Raw genomic sequence first — 17,957 nt, 5'->3', positions numbered from 1 at the left:
CCGCTTTCCGTGCTACGCAAGAGTCCAGCTTTCTAGATAAACATGAGTACAGGTGCATTACCCTCCCAGTCGGCACATACGAGTCAGTCCCGCTTGCACGACGATAGCCGTCGGGAGGTGTCTGGTAAGCTGCCTTGCGCAAAAATCATGTATTGCGTCAGTACCTAACTCCCGTCAGCATCCCTCAGAACCATCTGCACCATCCTCGTCGATGCCATCCCTTCATGGAGCATCTGCAAGTCAACTTGACACACAATCACAAGGAAGCCCACATCAACTAGGTGAACATCCCGCGTCCACACAATCATCGCGCGTCCAACTGCATATATCCGATGAACAGCAAGGCCCCGGTGCTGCAGCAGGAAATTTGGCGAAAACAAAGGAGGAAGAAGATGATATGGAGCAGCGGTCAGAGTTCCTTTTGCGGAAGGTATGCACACCATTATAGGAAGGGTAGCGTTGAGCGTTCTATGTATCCCTGACACCTTCTTCCATATTTTTGCACTTGCTCGTCGCTTGTGGATATCAGCAAGAAGTAAAGGAGGCGCAGAAAGCGTACATGCTGCGTCACCCGGAACTGGGCGACATCATGGCGGACTACCTGCAGTTGATTCTACATAGGTATGTCACATCATTACACGAAGAGCAACGGTAAGCGTCCTATGTGTCGCTAACGCCTACTTCCCATATTTTTGCACTTGCTCGTCTTCTGGAAATAAGGAAGCCGGAGGACGTGTATGCATTCACCGCTGAATACTTTTCGCTGTGAGGCGGAGTTGGCAGGGCATTGGCAGGGTCCCCATAATGAATGGTGTTCACTCGTGTCGAAGAGGAATTGTAGGGCGTAAAATCCGCAAGGGACGCTGGGCAGTTGCGGTACATAAGCCCAGACCGCCCAATCATGGCAGGCACGTCTGACTGTTACCATTCGGACAACCTGCGCATGAACCTCGTCAAACTAGGAGGCGGGAGCGTAGCGCTATGCCTGGCCACGAAGCAGTCGGTACGTTTCCGGCTTCCGGTCCGTGTTTTGAACAAGTATGATCCTTCGGAAAGCAGAGAGAGTCGGAGCATACAGGATGCATTCAATTTTCAAGATTTTATACATAATAGAATGTCAATTGCTGTCACCAAATGGTGTGTAGTCCACTTAACTTGCGAGTCGGACACCAATGGCGATAGCGCATCACCTCACATATGAACATACATCCACACATTCATTCTTCAAACCTTCACTTCTTCTTCCCCTTCGCACCACCCGCACCTCCACCTAAACTTGCTGTCGCCGCGTTCGTCAGACTCTTTTCCTTAACCGGCCTCCTCGATGCACCCGTCCCGCCCGCTCCCGAGGTGTTCGGAGCCTCATACAGGCTCGTCGTGCTCGATAATGCCGAGCCAGCGTTTTTGCTACCCTTCGACCCACCCGTCCCACCCGCACCACCCGCACCCGCTGCACCAGCCCCGCCGCCACCTCTCCGATTGGAAGCTCCACCGCCGCCAGCGCCATCTTTGGAATTGGAAGTTGAAAGCCCGGAACTGCCTGCTACTGACGCGTTGGATGCGGGTGTGTCGTCGTCGTTGTTGCCTCCGCGGCGCGAAGTGCCATCTGCGCGGCCACCTTTGCCTTTGTTCTTCGCGCGGACTACTGTTCGATTGAAGAGTGTGAGAAAAATTGAAGATGACACGGTGACGGACATGACATCGTACCTGAGAACTTGAGCTTCTCGGTGCCGACCTGGTCAAGCAGACTGGAATATGTTGCGGTCGAATCATCACCGTCATCTACAACATTTGTGATTAACTATTTCTCTCCAATGCCAACCCACACATCAACCCAACTCACCCCCCAAAACCTTAACCAAAATATAAGACCCCCTAGCATCCACATATCGCTTCGCATAATCCTTCTGCTTATTGATCAGATCAATGACCTCGCCCGTCTCGGATGCCAGGTCGACGTTCTCGGGCATGTCGCCGAACCCGCATGCTGTTTTTAGGTGGTTTAGGAGGACGGAGGAGAGGACGTTGGGGTTTGCGAGTCGTTCTTCGTTGGCTGGTTTGGAGAGAGGAACCGGTCCGATGTTGAGATAATGGAAGGAGGGATGAGGGTGAGGGCATTGGACAGATGCTTTTACCTCCATATTTGACGGTTATGAAACTCATTGGGCTGTATGATGGCGAAGAGAGGTTTGTGTTTGTATAGGAGGACAACGTGGGATGTGAGTTTCGAGCAAAGCGCCAGAGCGGAAGTTGTTGAGGGAAACGCGTGAGAGGCCTGACGAAGTTTGGAAGTCCTCGCAAGCCACGAAAGCGCTTCCTGCTCGTTGGAAGAGGACGCAATTTGAAGGCCCCAACCGACTTTCCAATGCTCTCTTGGAGCAGGACCTTTGTAGGCATACACTGCAAGAAGGTTGGGCGACCGCCACATGTCGCCCGGACCTCGGCCGCGTCCAAATCGCGATGGTCCTCGACCCGATCAGCAAGCGAATTACCTGGGAAGGTGCCCGTTCAAGGTGCGGAGGCAGCAGACTATTACATACATTGTATGCCGACCCTACAAAGAGTCACTGAGACAGAAGCGCATATGTTTCACGGCAGGCCTGGACCTTCAGGAGAACTTCTCTAAGTCTTTACACGCGGCACAAAGTACCGCGAAAGGGTATGCCGCGTCGTTAAGGAACTGAAAGCGGTCCTTCAGCAAGGCCAGCATATAACTCCCGCTTATGTATTCAGACCAAAGACCCTAAACTGGTCTCGCCAGCCTCGAAATATTCTGATAGTGAGAAAGCCGAAAGACGATCGGACGAGAAGTGCTTTCCTGGAAGTTACAAGGTAAGCTACGGTGCAGTACAGCGAAGGGCAGGACTATATCGCCTTATCAACCTCAAGTTGGCTCCGCAAACAGTACCCAGACGTGAACATCGTTGTGGAGCAAAGTGTGGCTGATGAAGTGCCGCATATGATGGATCTGTGTGTGATGCGGCCGAAGGAGGATCTTTCAGGTGTCATCGACTTCGTCATAACGCTGGTAGGACCTTCCAGGCTTCCACACAGTCGACTGGAACGACCCTAACACGCTCATGCAGGGCGGTGACGGAACAGTTCTACATACGTCGCAGCTGTTTCCAAAGCGTGCACCGCCAATAATCCCATTCTCGTTGGGAACATTGGGGTTCCTATTACCTTTCGGTTAGAGCCAAACTCACGAATGTGGGCGCATTCAGGAGTGATCTGATAGTTTGTCATCATAGGGTTCGTCAACTTTGCGGAGGCATTGAAACAGGTCATTGAGGGGTCCGTGCCGCTTCTGCAGAGAATGCGATTGGACTGCGTGATCCGGCGGGATGATGGAACAATTGCGCAGATCGAAGGGAGGGAGTTGGGTCAGTTCCGCAACGCATTGGAAACCAGAGTTTAATCCTGCTGATGATTGATCTGCCCGCTCAAAAACATTAGAGTTTCAAGCTCTGAACGACATCGTACTTCATCGGGGTCGATATCCGCACATGATCACGACCGAATGTTCAGTCGACGGCGAGTTCCTGACGGGCGCCATCGCCGATGGGTAAGTACGCGTGTCGCTTGCCAGCGTACGGGCAGAACTTCCTTTGACGTGCCTCCCCTTCAGCCTGATTGTGTCAACCCCAACGGGTTCCACGGCGTATAGTCTATCTGCTGGAGGTTCACTCGTGCACCCCTCAGTGCAAAGCATTCTATTGACACCCATTTGTCCGCGATCGCTGTCCTTCCGACCAGCGCTGTTACCTCCCGATGTTAGGGTAAATCTACGAGTATGTGAGGCGTTCTGTTTCGCCTTCAGTCGCAATCTGAGTACTCATTCCATTCGTAGCTTTCTAAGAATAGCCGGGCTACTGCGGAGGTGAGCGTTGATGGGAGGGATGTCTATCTTCTTGGAATTGCAGAGCACGTGGAGGTAAGCATTCGCATTCGAGAGCTCTCAAAATCATGGCCCAGATTGCCATTATCCTGATCGTAGACATCAGATCAAAATGTCGGACTACCCCTTGTATACGATCGCCCGAACTGTCAATGGTCGTGACTGGGTGCGGGATATCAATCATACCCTGAAATGGAACCAGGGATTTGTTAACACGCACCGTTAGAAATAGTTATATACTGGCATAGTATTAGCTTTACAAGTCGAAAATCCGTCCGAGAATTGCTCGTCGTATGGAAAGCTGTCAAAATCAGGAGGAACGCGTGGTTACGCGCTGTCGTAACTGCGCTTTATTTCGCGTCCGACAATATCAGGTAAACCGGTGTCGGGATTTTTTTCCCCGGAAAGCCTCGACTTTCGTGTCCCGAGGAGCCCATCAAGTGACGATACTGCTCAGAGCGCGAGAAAATCCAATATAACCATACGAAAGTCCTACAGATACAATGATATCATCCGGGGGTCCAGACGTTGAGGTTGGCCCGCCTCAAAAGTCGATCGTCGATTTTGCGAACCTGAAGGATGGCCACTCGCCGCTACCTAGCATGCCTGCCGTCCCACCGCTGCCAAGGCAGCAAGGGAAAGCGAAAGACACGGATATAATTACAACACCGAATCGTCAAGACCGGCGGCTGCAGTTTGGAATAGATTGCGCTGAAATGGTGCATTTTACCCATTGGTGGGTTATGCTGGCCCTCTGTGAAACTGAGCATGGACGAAGACGACGCTGACCGTGACTTCCCTTCAAACAGGGAGCCTGGAGGCGAGCATATCAAGCAGCTGGTCGTGAAGAACGTAGTAATGAAGACGCAGAAGATAAAGTACAAGCTCCCGCAAACGCGCTATTTCTCGATGGAGTTCCCGGAGACTATGACCTTGAGTGCGGGGATGAGCTGGACGATTCCAATTACATTCCGTCCTGTGGCCAAGGTATGTAGGCTGAAGTCGCATAGCCTCCATCCCTGCCCCCATACCAACGCTCCTGTATAGGAGAACTACCACGATGTCCTGGAATTCGCGACCTCGTTCGGCAAGTTCTATGTTCCCGTAAAAGCGACATTACCGGAACATGTTCTTGACTTCCCAAGTACCACGGACTTCTCCCTCTGTCCAATCCGCGAGACTGCAAAGAAGACGTTCTTACTGACGAACACGGGAGAACTTGGAAGTGATTTCGAGTGGAGCATCCCAAGACCATTTGCGATATCGCCCCGAAGCGGGACGATGGCGCCCAATGCGGAGATTTCGGTGACAATAGATTTCAAGCCGGAAGATGCATCTGTGTTCAATGCTACAGCTGTCTGTACGTTTGGAGATAGGCGGCACTGGGAGTCGTCCAAAACAGCAAAGGCGATGGGGATACATGGGATCGGGAAATACTCGTTTCTGGCGATCGAGGGCGGACAACACACGTTTGATTTCGGCGAGGTGTTTGTTGGGAAGACTGTGGAAAGGAGGTTTGTGATATGGAACTACTCTGCGGTAGGGCATTCTGGGGTAGCGAGGTGGAATCGTCGATCCGATTCTAAACCGGGGCTTGTCGACTAGGTGGCAGCGAACTTCCGAATAAAGCAGCCTGAGGACGATGCGGATCCATATTTCGACTTTTCGACTCTGAGCGGCACGATTCCGCCTCATAAGAGCTTCCCCGTAACGGTATGCCACTCTCGACTATTGTACCCTGGCGAGGATTTCTAACAAACTCTTCAGATAAGTTTCACGCCAGCAGCTGCCTCGATGCGATCTACCGATTACTTCGATATCAAGACACTTTCGGGCAATACGATTAGAATCACATGTACGGGACGAGGGATCGGGCCGAAAGTGACTTTGAGTACCGAGGTGGTCAATTTCAATGATGTGCCGGCCGGGACGACAGTGACTCGCGCGCTGCATTTGGCAAACGATTCGGGAACATCCGCATTCTACCAGGTACGATGCTACCGCTCAGGCAGCTCTCGTTTATGGTGTTCTCACATTTGGTATGCAGTTTCTCGTCGAGCCGAACAGCATCTTTCGCATAGACAAGCCATATGGAACGATCAATCCCCATTCCTCTGTAGCGCTTACGATCAAGTTCTCGGCATCAGAACCGATCAACTATTATCGACGGGTGTATTGTCTAGTGGAGCATCATGATGGACTGGTGCTGGACATCCTGGCCACATGCTATAATGACAAGCGTCGACCAGCGACGTTCTTGTACAAGCACGTCGAGAACTATGAGAGCAGGAGGAAGAACGGGCTATGGAATTATGGACCAGAGCAGTTGGAAGAGATGATGAAGAACGGTATCATCACTTGCAATGGTGGTCCTTTGCAATGGAGTGACCCGGCACAAGCGGAAGCAAACCGCTCGAATCACATCAGCGATTCCACTTATCCGGATTGTACTGTGGCCAGCGACTACTTTTACGAGGGTACTACTGACTGCGAGCCGGTGACACTCGTTGATACGCACGTCGAGTTTGGATCTTGCTCTCGATACAAGGTCATCGACAGTCGGACCATTCGGATCTCGAATAACACGTCAGGCAAAATGTCGTGCGTATGGATCATGCCGGGAGAAACTAGCGGCCAGGACTCGGTGTTCAGCGTCACGCCAACGATTACGGATATCTTACCTCGAAGCACGGCAGAGTTCCGAATCAACTTCCGGCCGAAAATCGACAATTCGATCTTTGGAGCTCATTTGGAATGCTTTGTGTACTTCAAAAGCATGCGCAACTTCAGGCTTGTAAATGAGGATACGTTTACGCCGCCTTGGTGTGTAACGCCTCTGGTTACTGGGTAAGTCAAGTGCGCAACATTTACTACTGCCAAATCACATTGCTCATCAGTAAACACATCTAGCAACACTTTCATGCCTGGAACGGATTCATTCATACCGAAGATAAATTTTGGTGCCATGCCACTGGATTTTCCGCCATGCCACGTTGACAAATCCATGTACCGCACCATTCGCGTCACAAACGACGGCGACACCCCTGCTCACTATGCAGTAATCGACGGTAGTTTGAGAGGGATAGGAGGAGGCACGCCTTTGGCCAGCATGGGAGGAGCCGCGTTCACCGTGAAGCCGCGTGCTGGCATCCTGCATAAAGGCGAGTCCCGCCTGCTGGTGTTCAGGTTCTCGCCAAGCGAACAGCGCATTTTTGAGCAGGCCCTCAAATGCGCGTTCAACTCGTCAGCGGCAAATACATATGTAGGTACGCTGGCCAGCGTGATCGATTGATGGTGTGATATCCGTGAACTGACTTCTTTCGTGCGGCTACAAGGACATACACGTCAAGGGAGTCGGGTACTTCCCACATCTGACGTTTGGATCAGATAACGCAGTTTGCTTCAAGCCGACGTGCGTAGGCGCGATAGCGAGAAGAGGGTTCGTGGCACGGAATACTTCCAAAATCTCCGTCAAGTTCGAGGTAGGGGCACGTTCTGAGATTTCGCAATCGACGACCATCAGAGTCTAAGCTTTCGTATTCTAGTGGCACATACCACACCAATATGGAAACCTTGTAGCGGTTCAGCCTGTTAGCGGTACCCTTCTGCCCAATGAGTCCATGGAGTTCGAATGCAGCTTCGCGCCGAATGCTGTGAGGAACTGGGTGATGAAGCTGCCGTGCTATTTCTGCCATGAACCTGATGGTAAGCACTCGCGGCCTCGAACAAGCCTTTATATGAGCTCACTCTCGTTTGGTTATGCGCTTGCAGAATCATCCGACGGCAGACCGCAGGATATGACTAAGCGACGATCGACGTTGACTGTCATCGGCCAAGGGATCAACGGAAGCATGGAAGCGAGCCCAGACGTGTTGGATCTCGGCGCCGTGCTAGTGAACTCCATCATCGAGCGAGATGTCCTCTTATCCAACCCCACTGCATGCGATGCACTATACGAATTGGAGATTACACGCAAAACACGGAAACCCCAGCAGCGATCCGAAAACCGCTCCAAGGACAATCTCAGCAGACGCTCCAAAGACGATCTTAGCAGACGCGGCGATGCTGCGGAAAGCTTAGAGCACACTGTGTCCGGCCCCTTCGAGGAATGCGGCATCGAGATCAAGCAGCTGTACCCGATCCTTCCTGCGCGATCACATCAGGCATTGCGGGTGAAGCTTTGCTTGCGCGAGCAGCAAAAACATGAGTTTACTGTTTACTACAGACTCAAGCTGCAGAGCCTTGATTCACGGCAAGGATTGGTCCCATCACAGCACAACGATGGGTTATCGGAACGACAACATCTATTCGACATCACCGCATTGGGGGTCCACCCACTTGTCCAGGTAACCGACATCCGATGCGAAGGCTACTCAAAATCGTACCTCTGGGAACTCTTCTCCCTCGAAAAGTTCAACAACGTAATGGCAAGCGTCGACCCCTCGCCAACCGTCACTCCCATCAACGAGTCATCCTTCCCAACCGACCAGCAGCCAGCGTACAGGTACAGCTCCAGCGCCAACATCCAAGGCCCCTCGGTCGACTTCGATTTCGGCGCGGCACCCCTGCGAAGCAAAGAGACGGTTTACCACGTCAATCTGCACAACTCGGGCGTGGTCCCCGTCGAATGGGTGTATTATTTCCCTAACGACCTACAGATTGAGGTGGAGCAGTGGGCTGATCCGGGAGACTACAGCGAGGAGCAGCTGCATTATAACTTCATCATGGACAATGAGCTGTTTTCGATTCAGCCGAAGAACGGGTGGCTGGACCCGCAGGAGAGCGTGCATGTGACCGTAACGTACAGCCATGAACATCCGGGGCACCATAAGATCCCCGTCGTATTCAAGCTGCGGAACGGGACAACGCAGTCTAGTAAGGAGGTTGTTATCAACTTCCTGGGGTATACAGCGAACCCAGACGCCAAATGCCTCCATTTCCATGAAACCGTCCACGAGTTCCATCCGGTCGAGGTGGGCGTGCTAGATCCACCGGTGCAGAAATACCATATCGTCAACCGCGGCCTCGTGTCGGTCGAATACACTTTGGACCTGACGCCGCTGGAGCAGATCAAACGGGAAAACCACAACGTAGACATCTTCGAATGCCGCAGAACATCGGGATACATCGCGCCTGGCGAGTCCGAGTCGTTCGATTGGGTGTTCCGCCCGATCGAAGCAAAGGAGTACGAGGTCGATATTCCCATCACTGTGACGGACGGTCAGACGCAGATCATCACGTTTCGCGGGCGCGGGGTCGATTTCCCGACCGTTGAAGATCCAGAGGACCGAACGGATCCGCAGGAGTACGGGGATATCATCCCGCCCATTCAGCTGCTTGAGATGCCAGAACAGCTGGCGAAACTCTCGAAGGAGCGCATCAATTTCGGACATATGCCAACTGGAGCGACGGTTCGGAATATCGTCGTCGTGACCAATCTGCATGAATCGTCCGAAGTGTCGTTCAAGTGGATCGTACCTGAGACGGTGACCGGGGGTAAACCTCTAAGTTCAAATCATGGAGGTCTCTCAACCCGCGCATTGCTAATGGCTGGCTTCTCTTTCCTCTCAGTTCTGTCCTTCACACCCCAATCCGGCATCCTCCACCCCTCCGAAACCCAAGTCTGCAAAGTCTCCCTAACCCCCTCCTTCTTCCCCGAAATGTTCCTCGTTGACGTCGTCTGCGAGATCATGGACGAGACCGCCCTCCACGAATACAACACCGCACGGGATACCATTGAGACCGCCCGACGGGAAGGGCGGCCGTTGAGTGTTGTGGAGCCGTTGTTGAGGAGGGACTCGGTTGCGGTGGGGAGTGGAGGGAGTTTGCATGATTTGACGAAGATGAAGTATAGGACTTTGCCGCCGATTTCGCCGCCGCCTGTGGCGTCGGGGACGAAGGTGGAGGCGGCGACGGCGGCTGGGCAGGGTGGAAGGAGACCGTCTTCAGCTCTCTCAGGTAGATGTCGCTACGCATGACCCCACTATGTAAACTCCATCCTAAATCGTGACCTCTAATCTTATCCTTCCTCGCAGTCGGCAGCGACATCGGCCTGCTAGGCCTCCCACCACCCCCCGAACCCTCGCTCCTCTTCCTAGCCATTGTCGGCCGCTCACATCCCGTCGAAGAGTGTCGCGCGCTGTACAGCGGGTACGAGGGATTCTTCTACAACCGACGGAGCGAGAGGCTCATCGCTGATGTGCAGAGTCCGGTATGTATCTCAGCCTGCGGTTCAGACCTTCTGGCGTCATAAGCACTCCGACTCATCCCTGCCATGAATGCCCCAGGTATTCACATCCCCAACCGCCCGCGCCACAATCCACGCCGCCCTCTCCTCCATCCTCGACGACGTCTTCCAAGACCCCACCATCCAAAACCTGCCCGGCGAACTCCGCCAGGACCCGCCGCCGTACTATGCGCAGATGGTCACGGGAAGGAAGATCAACGGGATCGAGCTGCAGAGGCCCGTGGACAGTGGGAGTAGTGAGGAGGAGTCGCTGGAGAGGACGTCGAGGGTCGCGGAGAGGATAGACGGGGTTCTGAGGTGGGTTATATCGTTGGTTCTTTTCTCGCTTTACTTTTATTATGGGACGACGTACTGACGTTTGGACCTTTGAAGGGAGTCTGAGTTCCAGAATCTGGTTGCTAGCGTCCTGGAAGGGACTCTGTACAATTTGATGCAGGAAGCCAATCTTGAAGAGTTTGATCTCACGAAGGAACAGATGGCTGTGGTGTTGCCGTAGATGTTGTTTTTTTGTACCATGTACCATAAACACGAGTCTTTCGGCGTGGCATCTCTTCCGTCGCTGCTTTCTCTCCCTTGTCAGAAACCTTCCGACTAAATGCTGTTATTCCGAAGGCCTGCAAGACCACTACCAGCAGCTGCAAGACAACTACTACTCAGACCCCTTCCCACCATCTCAATACCTTCCCGCAAAATGGCGCACCTACCCGGAAACCCAATCGAAGGCCCCCTAGTCTGGATCGACCTTGAGGTGCGCAAAACCCCCCCGCCCATCACAAGATGACGCTCCCTCACCCACCCCCCAGATGACAGGCCTCAACACGACAAAAGACCACATCATCGAAATCGCCACAATCATAACCGACGCCCACCTCCACATCATCGCCGAAATGCCCTCCCTCATAATCCACCAACCGCGCGCCGTCATGTCCGCCATGGACGACTGGTGCACGACCCATCACCGGGATTCCGGTCTCACATCCGCCGTTCTCGCCTCCACACTCAGCATCACCGACGCGGAGCGCCAGACACTCGCCTTCATCAAGAAATGGATACCAACGAAGGGTGAGGGGGTGCTCGCAGGCAACTCGGTCCACGTGGACAGGATGTTTCTGTGCAAGGAGTGTCCACAGTTGGTGGAGTGGTTGCATTATCGGATTGTGGACGTGAGTACTGTGAAGGAGCTTGTGAGGAGGTGGATGCCGGGGGTGGCGGATGGGGTGCCGCCAAAGGGGTTGAAGCATCGGTGAGTTGTGAGATTGCGGGTGGGGTGTTTTTGGAGTTGGGACTGATCTGTGAAAACAGAGCGTTGGATGATATTAGGGAGAGTATTGAGGAGCTTTGGTATTATCGGAAGGCGGCGTTTAGAAGTCCTTAGGGCTTTGGATGGGCGCTTGACGGGTTGCCAATTGGAGCATAGTAACCGGGAGGCAAACGGCGTAAGAAGCAAAATGCAAGGCGACATGTCTCAGACAATCATCAGGGGAAACTATACGTGGAGATGCAGGAACCTCCTCTAGTCTGTCTCATGCGTCCAGTCTTCCGCTTGGATATCTACGGCTGTTGAGTCCTCGTAGAGCAGATTGAGCAGGTGCCATCAGGTGCCATCAGGGCGGGGGGAGGGGGGCTCCGGTCGACGACACAAGTCACAACTCCCAAAACGCAAAATCTCTATCAATCTCCCCATATCAAAACCGGAGCGTAAACCTACTTACACTATGTACGGTGTGATTCGAATGCTAGGTACAGGTGGGGAGCTAATATGTCCACAGTATATGCTGGTGGAAGGACACTCGCCGGCGGTGGTATGCTCTCCCCTCTTTCCCAAACGCTTTGCAATAGAGAAAGTCCTTCATCCCTGTAACTCCGTCCTTTAGCCGGCTTTGGCAGGATCAATCAAGTCCGCCAAGGAGCTCCCCTCCGGAATCTAAAATAGGGGAAACCCTGCTCAGTAACTTCATACGTCGGCAAAGGAGTTCCCACTAATGACGTCGCGGTGATGCTCAATGTCGTAATGCTTGTGATTGATAAAAAAAAACCATTCTCATAATTTACAAATGTGCTCTAAACCCTACTCTCAAAACAGACCCCGCATGCGCCTTAATGCTGCTTCTTCTGCTTCGTGATATGCTGCCTCAGCACCTTCTGCTTCTCCCTCAGCGACCGCTTCGCCTTCCCCACTACACTCCGCTTATGCACCACCATCATGAACGCTTTGGTGGTCTTGGCCTTTTCGCGGTTGGTCTTGCTGCTCCGCTCTTCTTTGCCTTTACGAGAACCGTAGGTTTTGTCTTCGCGCCCGGACTTGATGGACGCGAGACGCGCTTCGTAGTCGTCTTTCCGGCGGATGCCGCGCATGATGCGGGAGACGTCGACCACGTCACTGAGGGGAGGGATTGGGGTTAGCTGTCATGTAGAGATATGCAGTTATCAAAAGCACTAATATGTCAAGCTTACCCATTGGTGTCCGAGTCCTCGTCGCCTTCCTCATCATCCGAGCTCACATCGATGTCTTCGGGGGTGAAGCTCAGACCGGCCATCTTGTTGGCAGCCTTGAGTTGCTGAATCTTGCGGAGTTTTCGGTGGTCCGCGTCGGTGAGAATCTGGCAAAGCGTTAGGACGTTAGCATCTCATTGCCCCCAGTTGCTGCCAATCGCAGACGTGGAATGCAGAAAAAAAAATACCTTTTCAGCTGCCAAGCCGAGCTTTTGCTTCTTGGGTGGGGAGGGTTCCGCATCCTTAGCAGCCCCCTCCGTGGTTTCTACAACTGTGATCTCTTCTGTCTCTTCAACTACAACCTCTTCCGCCTCCTCTTCCTCTTCCTCCGCATCGGAGTCAGCCTCGGCATCAGAGTCCTTTTCGTCCCCACCATCCAGACTGGCTTCTTCCCAACCTTCCCAACCATCTTCTCCCGTAGGCTTTTCGCCTTCGCTCGAGACGTCCTCCCAGCCTTCCTTGTCCTCATCGTCTTCGCCGTCAACAACTTCCTCGTCACTAGCCTCTTCCCAGCCTTCCCATCCGTCCTCCTGCTTGTCAGCGGTGGCCTCCTTAGCCGCAGCCTTCGCTCTCCGAGGATCCAGCATATCAGCGACCTCCAGAACGTCGTCGTTCAGGACTTCTCCGTATCGTGCGGGCTTGAAGTCCTTCAGGTTAACGGCGGCGGACCTTCCACGGTCCTTCTTCTTCAGCATCTCCGGGTTCACTTCCCGGTAGAGTCCGAGGAGAGATCGGGCCGCGTTCATGGGGCCTTTCTCCCTGGTGTTCTTGTAGTCCTCGATCAAGCTTTGCAGGAGACTCTCCGACATGGCGAGAGGACAACGTGCGCAGATCTCACGTAAGCCGTTCAGACCAGCCGTAACGACTTCAGAAGAGACGTTGTTCCATACAAAGTTGTCGGCGATCGCTTGGACCACAGGCGCGAGCGCGTCTGGAGGCACGAGATCGTGCGAACTTTGCGCTACGTACGCCAATATGGCGGTCACCTCGCGCTGGTGTGGCTTCAGGAACGAGACTACGTACTCGTAGAATCCGAACAATATCAACTTGTGCACACCAATCAGCCGGGACACCAAGTTCATCATCTGCAACCGAAGCTCGAAGCGGAACGCATTGGTTGATGTCGTGTGCTTCAAGCGAGAGAAGAGCTTTTCGGCAAATCCCTGAGGATCGTTCACCAGATGCAGAGCGGAGAAGTTGAAGATCTCCGCTCTCGCCCTGGCACGATCTTTCCGCTTGACGGTCGCCATGGCCTTGTCGAGCGCGGTCTTTTTCGACTTTTTCTTTTTATTGACGTGCATCATGTGCTTAATCGACTCGATGTTCGGGGCTTCCGTGTCCGAATCCTCATCCTCATCCTTCTTTTCGTTCGTTCCCAAGAAAAAGTGCAGGGCCGGTGCACAGAGTTTGGGCGACGGTGAGAAACAGGCTTCAACGATGACGTTGACGGTCTTGGCATCGTTCCACACGTTCTTTCCATACAAATCGATCATGACCTCCAGAGACTTTTTCGCAGCAACTTCGTTTGAGTCCTTCAACATGTTGTACATGAAGTTTTGGAGCGTTTTGTTGAGCTTATTGTTCTTCGACTTTGCATTAGCGTTCTTAATGTCGTTTACGATATGGTTGTGCAGCAGCGCACGAAGCTGCTTATCCTTCGCGCGGAACAGCGTAAAGAAGAGCGACAGTAAGCTTGTGGCGGAGATCAAATCCTTGTTCCTTAACAGAACTAAGGCTTGCACCATAGTCTTCCTCAAGTCCGGCTCGAGAATTTGGTAGTGGGTGGACAGCAGGTCCATTATTTGTTGGGGAAACTCTGCACATTGCTGGGTATAACACTGCGAGACGTGAGATATGAAGGTGATGAGGTCGGCGAACTCCTTGGCCTCCGAGTCGGGTTTGAGACGGAAGATGGCGAGCTCGCTCTCGTAGTGCCTCCATTGCTGGGAGAATTCTTCTTCGTAGGAGCGAGGGTCCCTCTTCATGAGGTTCTGCAGCTGCGGCAGGTTTGAGGCCAGGAACTCGGCCCTGCTTCGCTTGACCATGGGGGCGGTCTGGAGCGTTCTAAGCGGGTGGGGCGGTTGTGTTGGTTGTTGCAAACAGGGCGTTCAGCAATTGCAAGCCTGGGAGCGGATTGAACGAAAGGAAGAAAACCGAGAAATCCGTTGGAGGTCTTTGGGATCGACGGGCTTTTGCAGATCACGATTCACAGCAACTGGAGAACACGCGACCCTGCGCCACTTCTGCAGAAATCGACACCGCGAAACCCCGCCTATTTACTGTGCTATCTGCACGAACGACATGTGGGACTGGAGGACGTCGATGTAAGGGGCTTGCATTCGAAGAGGAAGAGGGAATAGGGACTAGCTGGCAGGAGTGCGCTACGATTGAAAGGCGTGAAGCAATGTCTGTGAATTTTGATACGTGATGAACCGGAAATATGCCCCAACGCACATGCAAAAACTAAAAAGGTTTGTTTAAACGACTTCTCCACTTGCTACAACAGAAACGACTAGGAAAAGCTACAGCAACCTGAACTGATCTAGAGCTCAAAGCCAGTCGTTAGTTTCTCTCAGTCTCTATGGACCGTACGAAGGTAGAATCCCACTCTGCGTCCTATCAATGTTCTTCGGTCCCGCATTCCAGCCCGCATTTCGCGGAATAAACCTCTTATCCACGCCGACCGCCTCCTGTGAGGTCGTGCGATATGCACGGAGTCCGCCGGGGAAATGGACCTGGTCTGGTTGCTGCGAAAGTCCGCCGCGGCTGTCGGATGGCTCGCCTGCTCCAGACTCCTCGTCGTACGCGGCGTATGTTGATCCTGATGCCTCCTCTGTTTCGCTTTTGGGTTGGGCTGGATGTGCGTTTAGGAACGCACTTGCCGCTTGGACCTGGATTCATGAGAAGAAAAGAAGTTCAAAGACATGTTTCCGCTTCATCAAACAATCTCCACCAAAACAAACCGTAAGATTCCCCAAACTAGTCCAGCTCTTCTTCAACTCCTCACTAAACGTCTGAAACATAGACCCTCGACGGCGCAAATGGTCTCCGGGACCCCCCTCGACACCAGCCTCTGGATCGCCAATATGGGCCGAGCTGCGGCCGAACGGGCTAGTGGGGCCGCTGAAGGACCCGTATCGCGAGAACTGGGGACCGCCAGTCGCGAGGTTGCTTAACGAGCCGCGTTGGTCCTTTGGCCGGTCGTGGTGTGACGGTAGCATATTTGGATATGAGCTTTGCAGGCTATGGGGCAGTGTCTCGGTGAGCTTTTCGGCTAACTTGTTTCGTACAGGACAGTGGAGTGAAAATGTGGTAGCGATTGACTTGCTGTGTTGGTATTGCGACAGAGGGACGATATGTCGAGAAGAGACTGACGCAGAAAACGTTGAAGCTGACGCTTTCCGCTGCTCGGCGGGCCTTTTATATGGCTCGTATTCGCCTGCCCCACCGCAAATAAGCTTAAACTTGGAGGTGCGTCATGTGTAAACACAATTTGCCGTTCTCGCTGGCTCTTACTGTACCGAAGACCCGTGAAGCCCTGGTCATTCTAGCATATGCAGTAAACACTCTTGGATTCCCAATAATGTGTGAACAGCACGTCCAATGACATGCGGTGGTGAATGTACGCCTGGTTCGACACTTGAAGCCGCTGTTTCGGACTGAGACATCTCAAATCTATATACTGCTTGGGTACCTCTCCATTTTCCCCTCCGTACTTCGGACCCTTATTCACCTCGCCGTATCTTGGGTCAGAAGTATACAAACTACGCCGTCCCTCTTTTATTCTAGATCTAGGGTCTACTGTATGTTTCAACTACGCTTCATTGAGCTTCCACCGGGAGGTCAACTCGACCAGCGGCAGCGGCAGCAGCAGCCTCCTCGATCTTCTTCAAAGCCGCCTTTGCCTTATTCACATTCCTCCCCTTCAACCAACTCTTCCCACCACCGCTCTCCAACGCCGGGATGCTAACCTCCAACCCCGCCTTCCACGCCACATCCATCGCCTCAGCCGCCGTACACGCCACATCCGGCGCAACCCCAACACCCTCCCAATCCTTCCCCTTCAACGGACCCCGCAACTCTCCCCACGTGACAGAGCTCGGGATGAAGATATCCATGCGCGGGTGGATCCACTCATAATTACCCGACCGCCCCCCGCCTGCGGTGTTCTCGCCGACGATTGTCGCGCGGCCGGATGCTTTGGCACAGAAGGTGAAATGCTCGGCGGCGCTGAAGGTGCGCGCGCTAGTGAGGACCCACACAGGCCTGTCAGCACCGTAGCGTTTGCCGGGGACGACGGAGTAAAGATGGCCTGTGGTGGTAGTGTTGGTGGTGCGATCGCGCATGGAGACGGTGGGGAGCCGGGAGGGTGGCATCAGGTAGGAGAGGAGGAGGTCGGGGGAGTTTTCGTCGCCGCCGCCGTTGAAACGCATGTCGATGATGAGGCCGAGGGTGTTGCTGAGGAGTTGGAAGGCTGCAGCGTAGGTATCGCCGAGCAGATGGCTGCCGGGGAAGAGGTCTATGCGCAGATACCCTTGAGAGGAGAAGGGGGCCGGAAACCAAAATGCGTAAGATCGAGCCCAAAATGCGTCTAGAGCAAATATTACTCGTGCAATTGAACATACCAATGTTCCCATCCAACACCCGCACCTCCGTCACTCCGTTATTGAAATTGAGATAATCCTCCGCCCAATCTTCCCCACTTCCCTCATTCACCACGGCATGCGTGATCTGTTCCCTCTTCTCCTCAGTAGGCTCCGGCTTCGGGTTCAGTATCTCCTCATCGCGTACAACGACCTGCAGGTGCTTATCATTTGACAGCCTTGCGAGCTCCTCGTTGAGTAGATCGGCAAGGAGTGGAAGGGATTGGTTGTGAGAGTAGGGGAATTCGCCGTTATCTTTGGCACGGAGGCCGGCGGCGATGGCGTTGCCTTCCGAAGGGACGCAGTATTTGGTTTCGAGGTGCGTGATGATGTTTTGGATGATCGACTGCACGGCGGCCGGGGAGCCAACGAAGGCTGGCTTCTCGGCGGTGGCCGGGACGGCGGTCTCTGAGACGGTCATGGCTTGAGGCTGATACTTACTGTATATTACCCACGACGAGATGCCATTGAAGGGCGAGCGGGGGCCAGCGCCTCTTCTTATAGCCCGGCCGTTGGTGCTTGTCCACAAGGAGGTGCTCCATTGCGCGTCCGCCAAGAAGGCCAAGAGGCCAGATGGGTCCACGGAAACAAAGTCGACACCTCTTTCCACGACGGCCTCTTCTTTCCACGACGGCCGCCGCAATCGAAGACGGACACGTTCTGTAGAGCTACATAC

The 17,957-nt window shown here is 53.5% G+C and overlaps 7 protein-coding genes across 7 annotated transcripts; 4 read left to right on the top strand and 3 right to left on the bottom strand.

The window, feature by feature from the left end:
- Positions 1-101: 101 nt before the first annotated feature.
- Positions 102-1,115, top strand: EV422DRAFT_522727 (uncharacterized protein). The gene is made up of 5 exons (XM_053069848.1): positions 102-124; positions 189-281; positions 360-430; positions 530-621; positions 721-1,115. Exons 2-5 carry the CDS (start codon positions 212-214, stop codon positions 767-769), a joined length of 282 nt encoding a protein of 93 aa, XP_052927112.1. The 5' UTR covers positions 102-124; positions 189-211; the 3' UTR covers positions 770-1,115.
- Positions 1,116-1,440: 325 nt separating this feature from the next.
- On the bottom strand, positions 1,441-2,301 carry EV422DRAFT_522722 (uncharacterized protein). Its single transcript, XM_053069847.1, has 3 exons — positions 2,136-2,301; positions 1,708-2,053; positions 1,441-1,645 (listed from the first exon to the last, which is right to left on the bottom strand). Exons 1-2 carry the CDS (start codon positions 2,161-2,163, stop codon positions 1,830-1,832), a joined length of 252 nt encoding a protein of 83 aa, XP_052927111.1. The 5' UTR covers positions 2,164-2,301; the 3' UTR covers positions 1,441-1,645; positions 1,708-1,829.
- Positions 2,302-4,266, top strand: EV422DRAFT_522720 (ATP-NAD kinase). The gene is made up of 10 exons (XM_053069846.1): positions 2,302-2,513; positions 2,599-2,659; positions 2,734-2,832; positions 2,890-3,028; positions 3,087-3,189; positions 3,252-3,383; positions 3,457-3,565; positions 3,629-3,791; positions 3,851-3,934; positions 4,005-4,266. Exons 1-10 carry the CDS (start codon positions 2,366-2,368, stop codon positions 4,122-4,124), a joined length of 1,158 nt encoding a protein of 385 aa, XP_052927110.1. The 5' UTR covers positions 2,302-2,365; the 3' UTR covers positions 4,125-4,266.
- Position 4,267: 1 nt separating this feature from the next.
- On the top strand, positions 4,268-10,641 carry EV422DRAFT_585444 (uncharacterized protein; the record flags this gene model as incomplete). The annotated part of the gene is made up of 13 exons (XM_053073448.1): positions 4,268-4,634; positions 4,708-4,885; positions 4,946-5,437; positions 5,504-5,611; positions 5,666-5,887; positions 5,946-6,745; positions 6,809-7,178; positions 7,234-7,380; positions 7,444-7,603; positions 7,670-9,856; positions 9,934-10,109; positions 10,186-10,458; positions 10,522-10,641. Exons 1-13 carry the CDS (start codon positions 4,402-4,404, stop codon positions 10,639-10,641), a joined length of 5,466 nt encoding a protein of 1,821 aa, XP_052927109.1. The 5' UTR covers positions 4,268-4,401.
- A 195-nt stretch (positions 10,642-10,836) lies between these two features.
- On the top strand, positions 10,837-11,520 carry EV422DRAFT_565795 (mitochondrial oligoribonuclease; the record flags this gene model as incomplete). The annotated part of the gene is made up of 3 exons (XM_053072366.1): positions 10,837-10,893; positions 10,949-11,388; positions 11,448-11,520. 3 exons carry the CDS (start codon positions 10,837-10,839, stop codon positions 11,518-11,520), a joined length of 570 nt encoding a protein of 189 aa, XP_052927108.1.
- Positions 11,521-12,142: 622 nt separating this feature from the next.
- On the bottom strand, positions 12,143-14,851 carry EV422DRAFT_522678 (SDA1-domain-containing protein). The gene is made up of 3 exons (XM_053069845.1): positions 12,827-14,851; positions 12,600-12,745; positions 12,143-12,525 (listed from the first exon to the last, which is right to left on the bottom strand). The coding sequence occupies exons 1-3, from the start codon at positions 14,681-14,683 to the stop codon at positions 12,243-12,245; spliced, it is 2,286 nt and encodes a 761-aa protein (XP_052927107.1). The 5' UTR covers positions 14,684-14,851; the 3' UTR covers positions 12,143-12,242.
- A 1,608-nt stretch (positions 14,852-16,459) lies between these two features.
- On the bottom strand, positions 16,460-17,702 carry EV422DRAFT_565792 (ClpP/crotonase-like domain-containing protein; the record flags this gene model as incomplete). The annotated part of the gene is made up of 2 exons (XM_053072365.1): positions 16,460-17,172; positions 17,264-17,702. The coding sequence occupies 2 exons, from the start codon at positions 17,700-17,702 to the stop codon at positions 16,460-16,462; spliced, it is 1,152 nt and encodes a 383-aa protein (XP_052927106.1).
- Between the last annotated feature and the right edge of the window lie 255 nt (positions 17,703-17,957).

This window comes from Fimicolochytrium jonesii (genome assembly GCF_025526975.1).
Source record: "Fimicolochytrium jonesii strain JEL569 chromosome Unknown EV422scaffold_6, whole genome shotgun sequence".
Taxonomy (NCBI): domain Eukaryota; kingdom Fungi; phylum Chytridiomycota; class Chytridiomycetes; order Spizellomycetales; family Powellomycetaceae; genus Fimicolochytrium; species Fimicolochytrium jonesii.
Note: the sequence above shows the minus strand (reverse complement) of the source record. Positions and strands in the feature narration are given on the sequence as shown.